Raw genomic sequence first — 20,082 nt, 5'->3', positions numbered from 1 at the left:
GTTTGGGTGGTGGACGCGGCAGTGATTGCTCCAAAGAACCAACCAAGGTGACGATTTTGACAAAATAAGTTTATTTCGCTTCGCTTCATTTCGGCCGAAACCTCACATTTTTCTTTTTTTTTTTAAGTTTTTTTTGGCTGAAAAAAAAAACCCAACCCAAAAATCCCCCCAAACCAACCCAAAATGCAAAGAACCACATCACTCCACCCTCTGCCAGAGGCGACCGAGGGGCTCCGAGTCCCCCTGGGCCATGGAGCTGGGGGAGCCACTGCAGCCCCCCCCAAAATCCCCTCTGCATCCCCCCAGTCCCCAGCCACGAATTGGCCCCCGAAACCGAGCCCTTGAACCCCCCAAATCTGAGCCCTGTAGGAAACGCTCGTGGCTCTGAATGCCCGAGGGTTTTACTCAACCTTCTTAATTTTTGTTGGATTTTCTCCTCCTTTCCCGACGTTTTTTTGTGTGTTTTGTTGGTTTTTTTTTTTAAATTAATTTATTTATAGATATATTTAAAAAAAGCAATAGTCCTTTGGTCCCTAAACTCTAAGGAATGATATGACTCTGAAACAAGTAATCCTATGTCCCTGTGCCAGTGACAAGCAGGGGAAGCGCGTGTCCCGCCACCCTGCTCCATGGGATATATATATATATATACTTATTTATATATATCTTCTATAAGTCCAACATACTTTGATCCTTCTTTTTTTCCCCCAATGCAGGGAAAAAGGAAAATCTTGCCGTTTTTCTTTATTTTCCAAACAAGCATCCTCCAGGTGAAGCGCCCGAGGCTGGTCCCGTCCCACCGGCTTTGGTTTAAGAATCCATTTGGAGCCTCTTTTCCTCGTTTCTCCTGGGAAATCGGTAGCAGCAAATGAGTGCTTTAAAAAAAAACCCCAAAAAACAAAGGTAGATCGTGGCCCGGCTGCCCGGAGCCATCGGCCTTGCTCCCGGCGAGGGATCCAGTGAGTCCCGGCGAGCGGCCGGCGGCGAATCGCAGCCCCGGCGCCGCATCGCTCCCCTCCTTCCTTGTCTTCCTCTCGTTCCCGTTAAACAACAAACAAGACCAGTTTGGGAAAAAATTCAAAAAGGAAAAGCTACGACCAAAACACTCTCTTCTTCGCCGTTTTCTCCTTCACCTCCTCCTCCTGCTCCTCCGGGATGTGTTGCAAAGAAAGAGAGTTACGGGTTTGGATACTGCACTTGGGGAAGGGGAAAGTCGTCAGACACCGCGGGACGTCCGACCTGAAACAGGAGGAAAGGGCCGTCAGCCTGCTCCTGGGGGATGGAGGGAGGGAAGGACAGAGGGAGGGACCCAGGTCCACGGGGTGGGTGGTGCCAGGCAGGGATCCCTGCACACACTCAGGGATGTAGCACGGGGACGCTCCACGACCGCCACGTCCCGAGGGCCAGGCCCCCTCACCTCTCCGCAGGCTGAGCTGGGGTCAGTAGGGTCTGTTGGCGTCTTTCGGCCGCTTTAGCTGCACTTTTAGCCTCTTCATGCCGATCTGGAAGCCATTCATGGCCTGAATGGCCGCCTGAGCGCTCGTCGGATTGTCAAAACTGACGAAACCTGGCAGCGAGGGGACACGGGGCTGTCACCGCACACAGCGCAGGCGGCTGCCTCGCCTCAACCCAGGCACCGAGATCCCGTGGGATGCTCCTGGTCTGGGAGTGCTGGGAGAGGGGTCCTGGGGTAGCATCAGAGCCCCAGATGGCAGGGGACTGGGTGACAGGTGATGGCACCTGCAGGGACACTGAGGTCTGCTCTGGAGGACACTGAGGTGACAGAGCTGTGAGGACAGCAGGACACTGGAGTGGTCTGCAGGGACACTACGGGATGGGATTCATGGGGTCACTGGGGTGACAGGGTCTGTTAAAGTGATAGGGGCTGCAGGGACACTGAGGTGATGGGGTCTGTGGGGACACCAGGATGAGATGTGTGGGCTCGGGGAACATCTGGAGGCCAGGTCTGCAGAGACCCTGAGGTGTCCAAAGACACCGCAAGGAAAGAGTCCGTGGGGACACCAAAGGGTCTGTGGGGACACCAAAGGGTCTGTGGGGACACCGAGGTCTGTGAGAGGGAGATACAGATCCCTGAGCTGGGGACACTGGGGAGAACAGGACCCCCAAGCAGGGGACAGCAGGGAGACACGGACATCCAAGCTGGAGACCAGGGAAAGACAGATCCCCAAGATGAGATGTTGGAGAGACAGACTCCCAAGCAGGGACCTCAGGGAGAGATGGACCCCTGAGATGGAGATGCTCTGAGCTGGGTTGTTGGGAAGAGCCAGACCCCTGAGCTGGGAACACTGGGGAGAGCCAAGCCCTTGAGCTGGGATTTGGGGAGAGACAGACCCCCCTGAGCGGGGATAGTAGGAGAGCTGGATCTCCAGGCTGGAGACCAAGGAGAATGGGACTCTGGAGCTGGAGACTGGTGAGAGCTGGGATGCCGAGGAGATTCAGATCCTTAAACTGAGATGCAGAAGAGAGCCAGACCCCTGAGCTGGGATGCTGAGAAAGAGCCAGAGCTCCAAGCTGTGATGTTAAGGATGGCTGGAACCTTGAGCTGGGGACTGGGAGGAGCTGGAGCCCTGAGCTGGGACACCAGGGAGAGCCACACCCCGGGACTTACCAAAGCATTTACTCTGGTTGGTGGCACGGTCCACAAAGACTTTGGCAGAGATGACGTTGCCGAAAGGCAGAAACATCTGTGTGAGCTCCGCGTCCCCGAACTCCTGGGGCAGGTGATAAATAAACAGGTTACAGCCCTCGGGACCTGGGTGACACACAAAGGACAGGACATGTCAGCCGCGAGGTGGGGTCACCCCGGGGGGACACCGAGGAGCCACCGGCCCCACGCGGGGTGACCCCCACCCCTCACCTTCTCGCTGCTGCTGCGGGATGAGGGGTGCTTGCTGGGGGAAGGCTTGGCTGATGGGAGCGTAGGCAGTGGGATATGCTGCTGGAAGAGAGAAACAAGAAGCTGAGGCCACGGCACCTGCCCCAGCCACGGAAAGGGCTGGGACAGGCATGTCCCCTGCTGCCACCTGCGATGGAGGGGCCTCTCCTGCCCCAAGGCTGCTGGCTCTGCCTTTCCCACTCCTCTCGGCACACCAGGGATGTGGGAACAGCTCTCCTAGGAGGGATCCTGGTGATAGCAGTAATATGGCCTCAAGGCTGAGGAAAGATGGTACTTTTGGCTGAAAAACCCCAAAAATTTGGGGTCCAAAACTTGATTTTCGTTGCAAATCTGGATGTTGCTGTCAATGCTCCTATGCTGTCAACGCTGCTGGGCTTGATGTAGTTCCACGGGAGGCTCTGACTCCCTTCCCTCCGTGGCCCATGTCCTTGGCCATCTGATTTGGTCACGTCATGAACATCCAAAGACTTCTGGTGTCTTGGTGTGGAGCTGGCCCTCTGTCACCTCCCAAATCTCACCCCCTCTCCTCGATACCACTGCCAGGGCTCCCCCATGGAGTTCTCTCAGCCCCATGGGTATTAAAATTCACTTTGCACCACCCAAAATTTGCAGGGGGGGCCATGACAGGAGCCAGTGGGATGAGGGGATGCTGCTTTCACTGGCATTGCCGCCCCGGAGCTCCTGCCAGGGCACAGCACGTGGTGCCCCCCTCATCGATCCGTGCCCAAATATGCTGTCCCAATCCAATGTTCAACCCCAGGGTGATGTTCACCTCCCAAAAATAAGGGTGAGGAGCAAAGAGGGGAGAGAGGGAAGGAGTGGGAAGCGAAGTTTGAGACCTGCATAGTGCTGCATGCCGGCGTAGGCCTGCTGGAGGGGGTCTGCCACCGTGGGGCTTTGAGCTGGGAAGAGAAGAGAAAGGAGAAGGAAGATAGAGTAAGCCAGAGAAAGCCAGGGATGCATGAGCAGCTCCCGCAGGAAAGGGTTCCTGGCCACCCACCGCCGTGGAGGGGCAGAGCTGCTCCCTGCCTGAATTCCCTCCTCCCTGCAGTGATGCCACCGGAGCACGCGGCTGGTTCATCACGCTCCTGGGGTGGGGAGCACCCCTGGAGCACCCCGCCCGAGCCAAGCACACACCCCCAGCCCCGGGGGAAGGGTGTACCTGGGTAGGGGTGGATGCCGTTGGTGTAGATGGTCTCGGAGGCGGGCTGCCCGTTGGTCTGGGGCGGCAGCGGGCTGAAGCCGTTCACCCCGATGGGCGTGGCGATGCTGGGCACCGGCGCCGTGCTGATCCCTGGAGGGGTGCTTGTACCTGCGGGAGCGCGGCGTCAGCGCCGGCATCGCCCCGAGAGTGCCCCCCGAGGGTGCCAAGCAGCAAACGCGGGGGTCCTACCTGAAGAGGGGGTGAGGGGGGCAGCCACCAGCCCGCTGACGTTGAAGGCGGCCATTTGTTGCATCTGGGCAGCAGCGATGGCAGCCATGGGGTTGAGGCAGGTGCCCTGCGCGGCCGCCATCAGGGCTGCCTGCTGCTGCATGATCTTTGGGAAAGAAAGGGGGAGAGGGGACAGAGAGCGAGGGACAGAGAGAAGGAGGGAGAGGGGAGAGTAAATCACCATCTCTGCTTTGGATGGATTCAGAGGGAAAAATGCCACCCTCTGCCAGACCTGGGGACAGGAGGAGGTCTTGGTGACACTAAATATGGGATCGCTGCACCCTACAGCCACCCTCAGCTGTGGGGGGAAGCCCTGCGCGTGGCACAGGGATACACAGGGATACACCGGCCCTGCCAGGCATCCACACCCCCTGGCACTGGAGCTTTTATGGGCCAAACCACCCCCCCCACCCACGGGGCTCCCCCAAAGCCCCCGGTCTGCACCAGCTCCTACCGCTTGCGTGTAGGCCCCGTAGGCACCGAACTGGATGGTCATGGGGTTGAAGATGCCCAGCTGCCCCGCCATCTGATGCATCCGCCGCAGGGTCCTCTCCTTATCTGTGTCTGCAAACTTCACCACCAGGCTGGACGAGGCGCCCTGCGGTGGGGGAAGATGGGGCTGATGGGGGGACCACAGCAAAGCCCCCAAACTGTGTACCCGCCGTGGGTGCTGGCTCACAGCATCCGCAGCATCCTCAGCCCTGGAGGCACTGCCCAGCTTGGCAGCAGCAACCAACGATCGATGTGAGGTTTAATTATAGCCAGTTTTTCTCCCTGGTGGCAGCTCCCTGACCTCTGCTTCCTTTCCCCTTCCTTGTTCACAATTCTGACCTTCAGCGTTAATTAAACTGCCCCTTTCTCTGGCATGGAGAGAATTAGGCCCACGCTCCCACCTCTGGGGCTCAGCGCCCTGGCAAGGAGGAACCTGGGGTGATGTAGCCAACAAATTGCCAGTTCGTAGGATTTTGATCCAATTAGACTCAGGATCAAATTAGTGGGTGATTGGATTAGGCAGGCAGCGTGGGGTCAGCTGGGGCAGGGTGCAAGCCTGGCACTTACCGGCATGGTTTGGCTGCCATGCAGGCTGTTGATGGCAGCCTGTGCCTCGGCATGGCTGCCGTATTTCACAAAGGCACAACCTAAAGGAACAGAGAGAACATGGAACAGGTTGGATTTGGCCATTGCAGGTCCATAGGGTGGCCACCCGGTGCCCCAAAGCCCACCTTTGCTGGCTCCATCAGGCCCTCGGAGGATGGTGCACTCCTCAATCTGGCCAAAGGGCTCAAAGAGGCGGCGGACGTCGTCCTCGCTCTGCTGCTTCCCCAGCATGCCCACAAAGAGCTTCCTGTCTTCTAAAAACAAAACCAAGCCCATCAGAGAGAGGGAGGTCACTCACCATCCCAACCCCTCATCACAAATGGTGACATCAGAGGGAGGGAGCGACACCGATCCCACGGAGAAGGTGCTGGGCTTATCATCTCCATCCTACAGAACACTCAGGGCAGGAAAACCTCTTCTGTGGAGAAATTGCTGAGGGGTGAATCCTGGAAGAGTCATTGCTTTAGGGAGTGGAGCTGGGGCTTTTCCCAGGGATGGGAGGCTGGCTCCCCCAGCACTGGGGTGAGACGTGGTGGGAACAAAGAGAACCCACAAACCAGTGGTGATCACCCTCGTATGATCGACTCGCAGAACAACCCGCAGCCTCCGGCCGTGCCCAGGGGGCATCAATAACCCAAACACAAGAGAAGGGATAGTAAATAATGAGAATTTCATGATTATTACCAGCATCTGTCTTGTGCGGCCGTGCGCTCCCGCCGCACGCTAATGGCATTTGACAAAGAAAATAAGGTGCCCTGTCAAGAGTGTTGCCGGGGAAATAAATAAATAATGGCAGGAGACGATGAATGCTTCGTCCGTTAAGGTACCAGGAAAATTAGTTAAGGGAATAGGGCTGGTGTGTTGTCTAGTTAAACATAAACCATCTCCCAGGGGGAGTGGGCTGGGCAGCCCAGTGTTGCCTCCTGCGTGAGGGGGCTGGACCGGGAGCCCCAGCTCACCCATTGATTTTTAATCCTTCACCAATTACGCTCGGTAAGTGGGTAATTTATTTGCCAGATCCCTCTGGGACATGCTGGGACCAGCTCCCGGTGTGTTTAATAACAGGGTTTGGATGGGGGGGGATCTACCCCAGTCATCCTGCCAAGGGCAGGCGGCCCCACGAGAGCATCCTGCATGTCTGATAGCGCCTACCTGCCCAGTAACACAACAGATGTGGGATTTTGATGCAATTCCTGAGACTGTGCCCAAATGATCACCTCAGCCTGGCAATGCCACAGCCCCATGAGTGGCAGATGCTCACAAAGAATTTGGGGGGGTGGTAGTTTGAGAGGGGCTAGCTGGTGCTCTGTCCCCCAGGATGTTGGGATGCTCCCTGGAATGTCAGGACATTCCCAGGATAATGTCAGGATGTTCCCCCCAGCTGACCAGACAGGGAGAGAGAACGTGGCATTTGCTCTGCACTCGGTTTGGATGCCACCAGCAAAGGCAGCTCCTTTCCCGGATTTCTCTGCAAACCAACCCTCCCAAAGCAACCCCCGCGATGCTGCCACGTCCCCCATCACCCCCTGGGTGACCCTGTGCCCCCCTGCCCGTGCCAGGCAGCCAGGGAATTGGGGACCTACCTCCTCGGCCCTCACTGTCGGCCGGCTTCACCTGGATGGGGCGGTTCATCTGCAACACAAGCGAGAGCGGGTGGTCAGTGTGGTGCCCCCTGAATCCTTTCCATGGGGATCATCAGGATTTGGCCAACAACTGGCACTGGGAGCCGGGGAAAAGGGGAGGGACCTGCAAGAACAGATCCGGGGCTCGTGGTCACAGCGACCTGGGGGTGCCATGTGCAGAGGGCAATGCTCCAGCCCTGGCGATGGGCACCCGGTGCTGCAGGCGCCCGCGGGGCCGCCAGTGCCAGGCTTGGCTCTCTGCCCGCTTTCCTCGACTGCAAAGGACTGCAGAGGCAGCAGCAGCACCCCGCTGGCCCCAGCCCCTCTGGCACCACTGCCCTCCTTTTCCCAAACCTCACCCAAATTTGGCCTCCTCCTTGTTACTGCTGTGTGCACCCACGAGCGTGGCACCCGTGTGCAGCAGGACATGCCGGGCTGGCAGGCACACCCCTGGCCCGCTGCCCCATGGAGCCATTTCTCCTCCTCTCTCCCCCTCCTTTTTCCCCTCTTTTAGCCGAAAAATGCTACAATTATGGCCGTTTCCATGGCAACAAGCGTGCTTCCCCCGCGATGCTGCGGAGCCCGAGCCATGTGCTCGATGGGGTCGCCACGGCAACGGCGAGATGTCACACATGACGGCGCGGGGGTGTGCACATGAACACGCCTTGAGCACACACGGGGACAGTCGCCCCCATGTGCGTGTGCACCCCCATCCCAGGTGCCCCCCACCGCACCCCTGGAGGGGGTCCCTAAATTTTGGGGCTGGGTGGGGGCAGAGCCAGTTCCCCCCACATCAGGGTGAGGAAGAGGATGGGTAAGAGAGAAGAGGAGGGAGGTTTCCACAGCAACCGCCTCGTCTCCAGGGAAACGTGGAGAGAAATGTCAGCGCAGAGCTGGGGATGGTCCAGGGAAGGGATTGAGTCCCCAGGAGTCATGAGGTGGCACAGGGTGGCACCGAGGGACACCTCACAGTGTCACCCATCATGTCACCAGTTCCCCAAATATCCACCTTTTGCTGGGGCAGGATTTGGCTCACCCCAAACTCAGGAGGCTGTGACAGCACCGAGACCCTAAACCCAGCACCCTGCTGTCCCTCACATCCCTGCCACGGCTGGGAGGAGGGAACCCCATTTTGGGAGGGGCTGCCCCCCTCACTGACCCGCCAGCCCCATTTACCAGCATGATGGCCTTTGATGGAATAAATTTCCCATGCCCGCTGCTGTATGCTTAATGTAATAAACCCAGTGAGGATGATTTAGAATAACATTTACGGAGCCGCAGAGTGTCATTTTGATGTGTCTCCCGTCTCCGCTCGCCGGTTATTAAACTGTATTGATTCCCCGGGAGCGGCTGATGTTTATAAATGTCAGGCCTCAGGGACCAGCTAACCTACCCCAGGGCTGCCACACTGCACCGGGAAGAAATCGCCCTGGCCTCTAGACACCCCCAGAAGGGGGTTTTGGCACCCTTGGCATCGCCACGTGCCCACCACAGGGTTCTCAGTGACCCTCTGTGGCACCCACACCTCCTGGCTGTCCCCACAGCACCCCTGCACCATGTCCACACAGCCACCAACCACAGCCCTCTATCCATCCTCCCACACTAAACAGCCACCCAGGCATTTCCCCCTGCTCCTGACACCCACCTGCCCACCCTGCAACACCCATCCATCCATTCATCCATCCTGGACACCCACACAATCACCCACATACCCATCTTCCCCCAGGATTCATCCAGCCATACTCCCAACACCAATTCCCATAGCATCCATCCATCCCCATAGAACCCATCCATATTCCCAACACCCATCCTCCTAACACTCATCCATCCCCAACACCCATCCTCATAACACCCATTTGTTCCCATAGCATCCATCTGTATCGCCAACACCCATCCATCCACCCCCGAATGCCCATCCATCCCCATAGCACCCATCCATGTCCCCAACATCCATCCCCATACACCCATCCATTCCCATAGCATCTATCTATATTGCCAACACCCTCCATCCACCCCCCAACACCCATCCATCCCCACAGCACCCATCCATATCCCCAAAATCCCTGTACTACCCGCCCATTCATCTCCCATCTGGCCACCACCCACCTTTCCACCCCCACAGCATCCGTTCATCCATCCATCCATCCATCCATCCATCCATCCCCAACTCCCAGTCACCTCCCACAGCTCAAGGACATAGTGACACCCTGCTTGGGGTGTTCCAGCACCCACCATCACCAGCAGTCCACATGCAGTCCACCAGCTGCCCCATGGCCAACCATTGGTATTCCACAGCACAGGGGGTCACCAGTGGTTGCTAAACCACTTCCTGACCTGCTCAGGCACTGTCCCTCACCCAAATTCAGAGCCCCCCAAGAGCCTGGGTACCAGGGAGAGCCAGCCCATAGTGAATCACTGCTGAGGGATGTGCCCAGTGGGACAGGGTCACTTCTGGCCTTTGTTCCTTCCTTGGCATCACTCTCCTCCTCCTTGTCCTCACAACCAACAGCCAGAGGATCCAGCAGGCCATCATGCATCCAAATGAGACGGAGGTGGTGGGTGACAGTGGAGCAGCAAGTGCCTGTGGGAGCCTGGTGTCCATGTCATCCCCAGGGTCCCCAGGCCCCTCTGTAGCCAGTGCAGGGAGACAGGAACCAGGGTACTGGCAGCCACTCACTATGGGAACACCTTGCCAGAGCCCTGGGGGTGACCCACAGAGAGGGCACACAGCCGGTCTGGGGACAACCACACCACCACACAACCCTGCACGTGTATGACCACCCTGGCACACCCTGCACACACCCACACACCTCTGAGCACAACCACAGACCCCCAGCACCCTCCAAGCACACCCACCCCCAATCCCCCCGGCACAGCCGTACACCTCCGCAGCCACGCACCTGTGCCCACGCAGTGCTGTGCATCCACGTGCACCACCGCACCCAGCCCCGCAGGCACCTGGACAGCCCCGGTCCGCACGCCCACGCAACACCCACAGAACCCTCCCTGCTGCCATGGATCCCACACAACCCTGGGCACGCACCCCAGGATGCACAGCTGACGCCGAGAACACAATGCCCCTTGCCTCACTTTCCCCTTTGTGGCAGCAGGACCAACAGAGGGACCCCTGGGAGCCCTCTGTGGACACATGGACACCTTGCGCAGGCTCACGGCACCCCCAGCAGCACCCACATCCCATCCCCATGGCCACCATGCACACCTGAGCCCAGCGCAACACCTGCGGACACCTGCACTCCCTGTCACACACAGTGTGCCCACACACCCCCACTGCTGCCACTCCCCCAGCCATGTGCACCCACACCCTGTCACCATCACTGGGGGGCAAAGACACCCTCAGCTCCTCTCCCCACACAAACACCCACGCGCTTGCACACCCACCTGCGCGCACCCAGGGGGCAAAGCAGTACCCCTGCCTATGCACACACCCCTTCCCGCACTGCCTGCGGGTGCAACGCTCCCTGAGCGCTGCCCCTTGCACACCTGCACCACACACACACAAACCTGCGGTGGAAAAATACATCCTCCAGCCAACACACACACCAAACCCATCCCTGGGGGCAGATACACCTCCTCACCATCATCCTCCATCCCTGCTTGCAAACACAACCCCCACAGCAAACACCCCATTCCTGGGTGCCAGAATACCCTCCTCACCGCCACCCACACCACACAAAGCCCCCCTGGGTGATACAAGATACACCACCAACACCCCTCTGCCGACACCCTCCCCTTCCGTGGGTGCAGATACACCCTCTCGGCAACACACACACACACACACACACACACACCCCCCATCCCTGAGTGCAAATACACCCTCATCACCAACAACCACCCTGCCAACACATGCACTCCATCCCTGGGTGCAGATACACCCTGCTCAGCAACACTCACACCCACACAGCCCATCTGTGGGTGCAGATACTTCCCCTCACCAACACCCCTCCTACCCCATTTCTCTGTGCAGATACACCCTGTCACCAACACTCCTCCATCCTCATCCCTGGGTGCAGATACACCCTGCAACATGCCCACTCACACACCCCAACCCTGTGTGCACATTCACCCTGCTCATCGACACCCCTCCATCCCCATCCCTGTGTGCAAATACACCCGGATCACCAACACTGCTCCATCCCCATTCTATGCCTGGGAGCAGATACACCCCCTCCCCAACACTGCTCCATCCTCATTCCCATTCCCATCCCTGGGTTGAGATACACTCCATCACCAACACCCACACTCACACCCACCATCCCTGTGTGCAAATACACCCTGATCACAAACACTGCTGTATCCCCAGCCCCATCCCTGGGAGCAGATGCACCCCCTCACCAACACCCCTCCATCCTCATCCCAGTGTGCAGATACGCCCTGCTCACCACCATCCCCCCGTCAACACCCCTCCGTGCCCATCCCCGGGAGCAAGGATCCACACCCTCGCCATCACCCCCACTCCCACACAGCATCCCCGGGAGCAGATACACCCCTTCGCCATCACCCACATCCCTCCTGCAGCTCCCCCCCGGTGCAGCCCTCCCCACCCCGGTGCGGGCGGAGGCTGCCGGGCGGTGCCGGGCCGTGCCGTGCCGGGCCGGGCGGAGGCGGCGGCAGACAAAGGCGGGGCCCTACCTCGATGCAGAGGATCTTGGACCCGGCGGGCACCCACAGCACGGGCGGCCGCGGCCCGGGCGCCGGCACCTGCGGCAGCTGCATGGCCGGACCGGCCGGACCGCCGGCTCCACCGAGGCGGTTCGGCTGCGCTCGGCTCCACCCGAGGCGGCTCGGCCGGGCTCGGCTTAGCTCGGCTCGGCTCGGCAAGGCCGGGCTCGGCTGGGCTGGGTTCGGCTCGGCTCGGCTGGATTCGGCTGGGCTCGCGCAGCGGCGCGCGGGGGGCGGAGCACAGGGCGGGGCGGCCGCAGCCCCGCCGAGCCGAGCCGGGCCGGGCCGGGCGGGGGGCGGGGCCTCGCTGGGGACACGCCCACCGCCGCCTGGACATGCCCCCGGACCCCCGACACGCCGGGGGAGGGGCCTGGCCGGGGAAGGGGGGCGAGGGTGGGAACACGGGGGGGCGCAGGCACAGGGGGTCAGCAGGTACAGGGGTGTGAGCACAGGTACAGGGGGTGAGCAGGTACAGGGGTGTGAGCACAGGCACAGGGGTGTGAGCAGGTACAGGGGGTGAGCAGGTACAGGGGTGTGAGCAGAGGCACAGGGGTGAGCAGGTACAGGGGGTGAGCAGGTACAGGGGTGTGAGCAGAGGCACAGGGGTGAGCAGGTACAGGGGTGTGAGCACAGGCACAGGGGTGAGCAGGTACAGGGGTGAGCAGGTACAGGGGTGTGAGCACAGGCACAGGGGTGTGAGCAGGTACAGGGGGTGAGCAGGTACAGGGGGTCAGCAGGTACAGGGGTGTGAGCACAGGCACAGGGGTGAGCAGGTACAGGGGGTGAGCAGGTACAGGGGTGTGAGCAGAGGCACAGGGGTGAGCAGGTACAGGGGGTCAGCAGGTACAGGGGTGTGAGCACAGGCACAGGGGTGAGCAGGTACAGGGGTGTGAGCAGAGGCACAGGGGTGAGCAGGTACAGGGGGTCAGCAGGTACAGGGGTGTGAGCACAGGCACAGGGGTGTGAGCAGGTACAGGGGTGAGCAGGTACAGGGGTGTGAGCAGGTACAGGGGTGTGAGCACAGGCACAGGGGGTGAGCAGGTACAGGGGTGTGAGCACAGGCACAGGGGTGTGAGCAGGTACAGGGGTGAGCAGGTACAGGGGGTGAGCAGGTACAGGGGTGTGAGCACAGGCACAGGGGGTGAGCAGGTACAGGGGTGTGAGCACAGGCACAGGGGTGTGAGCAGGTACAGGGGGTGAGCAGGTACAGGGGTGTGAGCACAGGCACAGGGGGTGAGCAGGTACAGGGGTGTGAGCACAGGTACAGGGGTGAGCAGGTACAGGGGTGTGAGCACAGGTACAGGGGTGACCAGGTACAGGGGTGTGAGCACAGGCACGGGGTGAGCAGGTACAGAATGTGAGCACAGGTACAGGGGGCGTGCAGGTACAGGGTATGAGCAAGGACAGGTGTGACCACAGGTAGATGTGTGTGAGCAGGTACAGGTGTGTGAATACACGTAGAGGGGGTGCATACATACAGGGGGTAAGCACAGGTACAGGTGGTATGAGCAGGTACAGGGTGTGTGAGTACAGGTACAAGGGGTACGAGCAGGTACAGGGTGTGTGAGCACAGGTACAGGGTGTGTGAGTACAGGTACAGGGTGTGTGAGCACAGGTATAGGTGTGTGAGCACAGGTACAGGGTGTGTGAGTACAGGTATGAGCAGGTACAGGTGGTATGAGCAGGTACAGGGTGTGTGAGTACAGGTACAAGGGGTACGAGCAGGTACAGGGCGTGTGAGCACAGGTACAGTGTGTGTGAGCACAGGTATAGGTGTGTGAGTACAGGTACAGGGTGTGTGAGCACAGGTACAAGGTGTGTGAGCACAGGTATAGGTGTGTGAGTACAGGTACAGGGAGTGAGCAGGTACAGGAGGGATGCACAAGTATAGAGGAGTGTGCACAGGTAGAGGGGTTGTACATAAGCACACATGGGTATGCTTGTGTGCAGAAGCAGAGAGGTGTGCACAGCCACAGAGGTGTGTTCACAGGCACACACAGGTGTGCACCCAAGCGTACACAAGTGCATACACGTGGGCGTGCGCAAGCACAGAAGGGGTGCTCAGGCACAGACAGGTGAGCACATGGAGGTGTGAGCACCTTCACAGGGTGTGCCCAGGCACAGATAAATGTGAGCACAGGCAGGTGTGAGCACCTGCATGGGCACAGGGGTGTGAGCACAAGCACACAGTGCTCTGCACCGCCGTGTGCACGCACACACAGAGGGGCGCACACAGCCCTGAGCCCCTGCGGGGCCTGTGCCCACACGCCCACGTGCACACACGTGCTCACACACACACCCCCAGCGAGCGGCCGTGGCAGCAGCCTTACACACACGTGTGTGCCTGATGAGAACCCCCTCCTTTAGGCTGCCCAGGTGGGTCATTAACTCTTGAACCTACTGACACGTGGCCCGGCCGGTGAGAGCGCGGCTCAGGAAGTCGCATCCCCGCAAACCTCATCCCCCTCTGCCAGCTCCACGCACATGCAGCAGGGATTGATATTCACGGGCCCCGGCTCTTTCCCCAGCCAACCCGCGGGCCTATTGATTTTTATTTAGGCGAATAATTAAATATTTATTTTCACTTTGTTAAGCTCGGGAGGTCGGAGCCCACAGAAAGTGCAACAGCACGCGGGCGGCTGGAAAATCGATGCCTCGGTTTGCGGCCGCTGGAAGCGGCTCCCGCGCCTCGGGGAGGTGTCACCGGCCCCCGCCCTGGCTCACCCTGATCCCCCGGTGTCACTTAAGGCTCCCATGCCTTGGGGAGGTGTCATCAGCCGCTGCTCCAGCTCACCTCGACCACCTCAGCATCACTTAATTCTCCTGTGCTTCAGGGAGGTGTCACCAGCCCCTGTCCCAACTCACCCCGACCCCCTGGTGTCACTTACCCCTGGCAGAGTCTTCTGCTCGTGCAGGGCACTCTGTGCCTTCAGTGCGGAGTCGCGGGCGCAGTAGGTGAGGAAGGCACAGCCTGTGGAGACAGGGAGATGGGGTCAGTGTTTGGCCTGGTACCACCACAGAGACTCGGGCACGCAGGGAGCCGATGGCACAGCTGACATGGCACTGTGGTGTTTCAGCATCCTGGCATCCAGCACAGTGATACCCAGCATCCTAGCCCCCTGGTACTGTGGCATCTGGCATCCCAGCAGTCTGGCACCCTGGCATGGTGGCATTCAGCACCTCAGCACCACAGCATCCAGCATCCCAGCACCCTGACATCCTGGCATTCAGCATTCTGGCACCCTGGCAGTCTACAGCCTGGGGTCTGGCACCCTGGCATGGTGGCATCCAGCACCCTGGCACTGTGGCATCCAGCAGCTCAGCACCGTGGCACTCACCATCCCATCACACTGACACCCTGGCACCATGGCATCCAGTATCCAGCATCCTGGCACCCTGGTACTCCACACCAAGATGGACACACACAGGGTCAGAGCTCACCCCCAGAACAGGGTAGGAGATGGAGCAGCGGGATGAAAGAAGGAGCCAGGGAGGAGCAGGCAGCACACCGGCAGCAGCACTCCGGCCCCAGCCCTGGGGAAAGTCACAGCCCAAGTCCTCCAGGAAGCAATCTCCAGGCATTGAGGCTGTGCACCCTGTCTTGCCACCACGCTTCTCCCAGCCCTGAGCATCCTCCTTGGGATGAGATTCATGTGGCGAAGGCGCTCCGTCTCCTTCGACATCATGGCGCTTTGGAAATCGGGAATACGCCTGGGGTGAGGTTTTCCCACGCTGACTCACTGCCGAGCCACTCGCTTGCACAGAGCTGGCAGCGACGAGCGAGCCCTAGGGACAGGGTCCGGTCCTCTTCCCTCCGTCTCTCCTGGAGCATTCCTGGTCCCTGTGCCACCACTGTGCCGTTCCCTCCCTGAGGGCTCCCCCCCAATTTGCTGGGGTCATATCCAAAAGCATCTGAAAGTGATATTAAAACAGCAGCAAAACAGTTTCCCTTCAACAAAGTAAATATTTAATGAATAAAATTGACATTGATGCATTTTTAATATTGGCACAATTAAATCCGCCAGCTGATTAAGTATTAATAACTCTTAATAAGTACAATCAGCGTGCCTGGGAGGAGAGGGAGCATGGCGGCAGGGCGGAGGATGCTGCGGGATGGGGTCCCTCACCCGCCTTGGGGTGTTGGGGACATCTGCCCTCGCGGTGACCAAGAAGAGATCCCCCATGGTCAATATTCTCCCGCTGCGGGTGGGAAGGGGAGATCAGCACAGCAGCTCGCCTCAGTCCCGGTGCCATTTCCAGTGTTTACCATCTGTAATCATGTTGGCTTCCTGCTCTCTGCTCTTCCTTCTCTTTTTTTTCCGTGTTTTTCCTGCAGGCGACAATGTAAACGGTGCCTGGGCATTCTGGAGAAGTTCGGAGGGCTGGCGCAGGAGTGGTTCTGCTCCGGAGGCTCGCCGGGAGGGAGGATGCCGTTCAAATTAGAGGAGCGTCCGCAATTAAATCACGCGGCTGGGCCGCAGACGTTGAAGCCTGCGCTGGAGGAAGCGCTGAGGGGGCCTGGAAGGGTGCAAATCCCATTGATCCAGGCACACAAGCAGCTTCAGAGACACCTGGAGAAATGTTGGAGGCCACAGTGCCAAGAATGACAGAGTCCAGGCGGCTGCCCCATGGCTGAAGGGCATCGACGAGGCAGCATCCAAAAGCTCCAAGTTTTGGCATGCCAGTGAAGCAGGTGCTGCCCGTGGCATGGGGGCTCGGTGACAGCTTGTGGCTCCTGTTTGGGTGACACCTGGGGTGCTTTGGCCCTGCTCTGGCGCTGCACACCCCGGCTCTTGGGTGGGGGGGTTCCGTGGAGACCCCGGCTATGCCTATGTGACCCCCTCGGTGCGTCACTGCTCCGAGTGCCAGTGCTCCACATGGCATGTCACAGTGCCACAGCACCTGGGACACACTGCAGACACGGGGTGCTCCCATCCACACTGGGTGCCTGTATCCCAGGCGTGCTCCAATTCCAGGGGTGCACAAAACTCACGTGGGTGTGCTGATGCCAGACAGGTGCCCCCAAGCCAGACAGCAGCATCCTGACCCCAGGTGGGTGCTCCCCTCTTCCTCAGGGGTACCCCAATCTTAGGAGGGGCTATATAGCCAAATGCTCCATACTGGGGTGTTCCCACTTCAGGGTGCTCTACCTCAAGGTTTCCTCCAAATCAGGGATACCTTCATCCCAGCGGTTTCCCCTCCTTGGGGTACCCCATCCTTATGGGTAGCCTGCAGATCAAGGGTACCTCCACCTCAGGTGTAACTCAACAGAGGGGTGCCCCATATTTGGGTGCCACACCTCAGAGTGTCCCACTTCAGGGGTACCTTCATATCATGGTGCCCCCTCTCAAAGCATCCCATTTGTATCTCAGGGTGCTCCCCATCAGGTTATCCCACCTCAGGGGTGCCTCCACCTCAGGGATGTCCCACCTTAGAGGTACCCCTGTCTTGGGATGCTCCATCTCAGGATGTCCCACACGAGGAGTACCCTCATCTCACGGCATCCCACCTCAGTGGTGCTCCACACTTACGTACCAAACCTCAGGTTGTCCCATCTGATGGGGAACCTCCTTTCAGGACTGCCTTCACCTCAGGGATATCCTACCTCAGGCTGTCCCGTATCAGGGGTGCCTCACACTTGGGTACCTTTGCCTCAGGGTGTCCCACTTCAGGGGTTTCACCCCAGGGGTGCCCCTATATACCAGGGTGCTCCATCTCAGTTTACCCCACCACAGGGGTACCACAGCTGAGGGGTCCCCACCCTCAGGGCATCCCACCTCAGGGCATCCCACCTCAGGGGTATTCCTTTATCAGGATGCTCCATCTTAGGCTATCCCACCTGAGGGGTACCTCACCTCAGAGGTATCCTGCCTGAGGGACAGGACCCCTCATCTGAGAGGTTCCCCGCACCTCAGGTTGTCCCGCCTCACGGGTGGCCCATGCTTAGGTGCCACATCTCAGTGGTGTCCCACCTGAGGGGGGCCCCCATCTCAGGGTACTCCACCTCAGGCTGTCCCACCACAGCAGTACCTCACTGAGGGTCCCCTCACACCTCAGGGCATCCCACCACAGCGGTACCTCACTGAGGGTCCCCCCCACACCTCAGGGCATCCCACCACAGCGGTACCTCACTGAGGGTCCCCCCCACACCTCAGGCTGTCCCACCACAGCGGTACCTCACTGAGGGTCCCCCCCACACCTCAGGCTGTCCCACCACAGCGGTACCTCACTGAGGGTCCCCCCCACCTCAGGCTGTCCCACCACAGCAGTACCTCACTGAGGGTCCCCCCCACCTCAGGCTGTCCCACCACAGCGGTACCTCACTGAGGGTCCCCCCCACACCTCAGGGCATCCCACCACAGCAGTACCTCACTGAGGGTCCCCCCCACACCTCAGGCTGTCCCACCACAGCGGTACCTCACTGAGGGTCCCCCCCACACCTCAGGCTGTCCCACCACAGCGGTACCTCACTGAGGGTCCCCCCCCACTTCAGGGCATCCCACCACAGCGGTACCTCACTGAGGGTCCCCCCCACACTTCAGGGCATCCCACCACAGCGGTACCTCACTGAGGGTCCCCCCCCACTTCAGGGCATCCCACCACAGCGGTACCTCACTGAGGGTATTGAGGGTCGCCCCCACCCCAGGGTATCCCACCTCACCTCAGGACAGCCCCACACCTGGGTGTCCCATGTCAGGGCGTCCCACCCGGGGGGTCCCTCGGCCCGCCGCCCCCGCACCTTTGTGCATGCCGGTGAAGCGATCCTTGAGCACGGTGAGCTCGTAGATGCGGCCGAACTCCTCGAAGAGCGGCTTGAGGTCGCTCTCCTCCAGGTTGCGCGGAATCTGCCCCACGAACAGCTTGATGGCGTCGTGGTCCTTCATGGCGATGGCGCCGGGCGGGCGGCTCAGCCCGTTCACCCGGCCGCTGTTCGCGGTGCTGAACGCCGCCCCCGCCGCCTCGCCCGCCGCCGCCGCCGCCATGGCCCGTTCCGCGCCCCGCCCCGCCCGACCGGCACCGCTCGGCACCGCCCGGCACCGCTCGGCACCGCTCGGCACCGCTCGGCACCGCTCGGCTCGCCTCGGCACCGCTCGGCACCGCCCCGCTCGGCACCTCCCCGCTCGGCTCGGCTCGGCCCGCGCCCGCCAGCGGGCCCGTGACGTCAGCCGGACGGCCCCGCCCAGGAGCGCCGTATTAGCATAATGAGGGGGCGGTGGCCAATCAGAACCGGGGGGCGGAAAGAGGGGCGGGGGGCGGCCCGGCTCCGCCCACTGCTGCCCCCTGCCGGGCTGACCCCGAACCCCCCCGCGCCGTCACCCTCCCGCCCCCCGTGTCCCCCCTTTCGGCCCCCGTCACCCCCATCACCCCCGCCATCCCCATCACCCTCCATCAGCCCCCGTCATTACCATCACCCCCCCCCCACCAGAATCCTTGTCACCCCCTATCACCCCCATCATCGCCATCACCCCTATCATCCCCTTTACCCCTATCACCACCATCACTCCCATGACGACCATCATCTTCCTCACCCCCCCATCACCTCCATCACCCTCCCCCATCATCTCCATCATGCCCATCACCCCCATCACCCCCGGTTCCCCCTCCACATCCCTCCCATCACTTCCTGTGACCTCCATCACCCCCCGTCATGCCCCACCACCTCCTATCCCCCCCATCACTCCCCATGTATCCCCTTTCCCCTCATCCCCCCATCACCTCCTATGTCACTCCCTTTCCCCTGTCTCCCTGTCACCCCCATTCTCCCTCACCACCTCCATCCCACCTTCCCTCCCTCACCCCCCTCCATCCCCTTTTTGCCCCCCATCATCCCCCCAACTCCAGTCAGGGCTGGCCAAGGGGCTGAGCAACCTCCCACCTTCCCCCTACAGCCCTTTAGTAGCCTCCAGACCTCACCCCCCTCTGTTCCCCACCTCAGAGCAGGGTTTAAATCCACAGAAGAGGCTCAAAAAGGGTCAGTTTGGACACTTTGTTGAGTTTTTCCACCTCCATGGACCCCACGCTGCCCCTGTTGCCCCCCTGGGGCTGCCCCAGAAGGGGGAGGAGGGGAGCACCTCTCTCCTGCACCCCATGTCACCCCAAAAGATCTGTAATTAGACTGAGCAGCTTCAATACCTGGTGTTGCCGTTAATTAACTAATTAGTCCCAAAGCAGCAGCCAGGTGGGGGGAGGCCTGGCTTCCCAGGCGCGCTGCCTTGTGTGTGCAGGGGCGTGTGAGCGTGGGGAAGGGTGTGAGCGCGTGCAGCTGTGTGCATGTGTGTGTGAGCATGTGTGCAAGGCTACACAAACACGTGCATGTGTGTTCAAGCGCGTGC

At 60.2% G+C, this 20,082-nt stretch overlaps 2 protein-coding genes across 10 annotated transcripts; both read right to left on the bottom strand.

The window, feature by feature from the left end:
• Nucleotides 1-320: 320 nt before the first annotated feature.
• Nucleotides 321-18,732, bottom strand: CELF6 (CUGBP Elav-like family member 6). 9 transcript variants are annotated; one of them, XM_069025379.1, is made up of 14 exons: nt 18,489-18,634; nt 14,638-14,720; nt 7,031-7,079; nt 6,132-6,170; nt 5,573-5,701; nt 5,409-5,488; nt 4,804-4,947; nt 4,311-4,455; nt 4,080-4,229; nt 3,757-3,819; nt 2,879-2,959; nt 2,630-2,773; nt 1,418-1,567; nt 321-1,239 (listed from the first exon to the last, which is right to left on the bottom strand). In XM_069025379.1, the coding sequence occupies exons 1-13, from the start codon at nt 18,631-18,633 to the stop codon at nt 1,440-1,442; spliced, it is 1,380 nt and encodes a 459-aa protein (XP_068881480.1). In that variant the 5' UTR covers nt 18,634; the 3' UTR covers nt 321-1,239; nt 1,418-1,439. The 9 variants fall into 9 exon arrangements, with proteins under 9 accessions (XP_068881480.1, XP_068881481.1, XP_068881479.1 ...); XM_069025380.1 differs by having other exon boundaries at nt 2,879-2,956; XM_069025378.1 differs by lacking the exon at nt 6,132-6,170 and having other exon boundaries at nt 18,489-18,732.
• Nucleotides 11,887-13,681, bottom strand: LOC138116320 (prestalk protein-like). The gene is given in 6 exon segments (XM_069025511.1): nt 11,887-12,119; nt 12,169-12,545; nt 12,669-12,827; nt 12,896-13,033; nt 13,105-13,154; nt 13,157-13,681. Coding segments are annotated over 6 exon segments (1,482 nt in total).
• Nucleotides 18,733-20,082: the final 1,350 nt, after the last annotated feature.

This window comes from Aphelocoma coerulescens, chromosome 10, assembly GCF_041296385.1.
Source record: "Aphelocoma coerulescens isolate FSJ_1873_10779 chromosome 10, UR_Acoe_1.0, whole genome shotgun sequence".
Lineage (NCBI taxonomy): Eukaryota > Metazoa > Chordata > Aves > Passeriformes > Corvidae > Aphelocoma > Aphelocoma coerulescens.
This window is presented reverse-complemented; position numbering and strand designations above follow the sequence as displayed.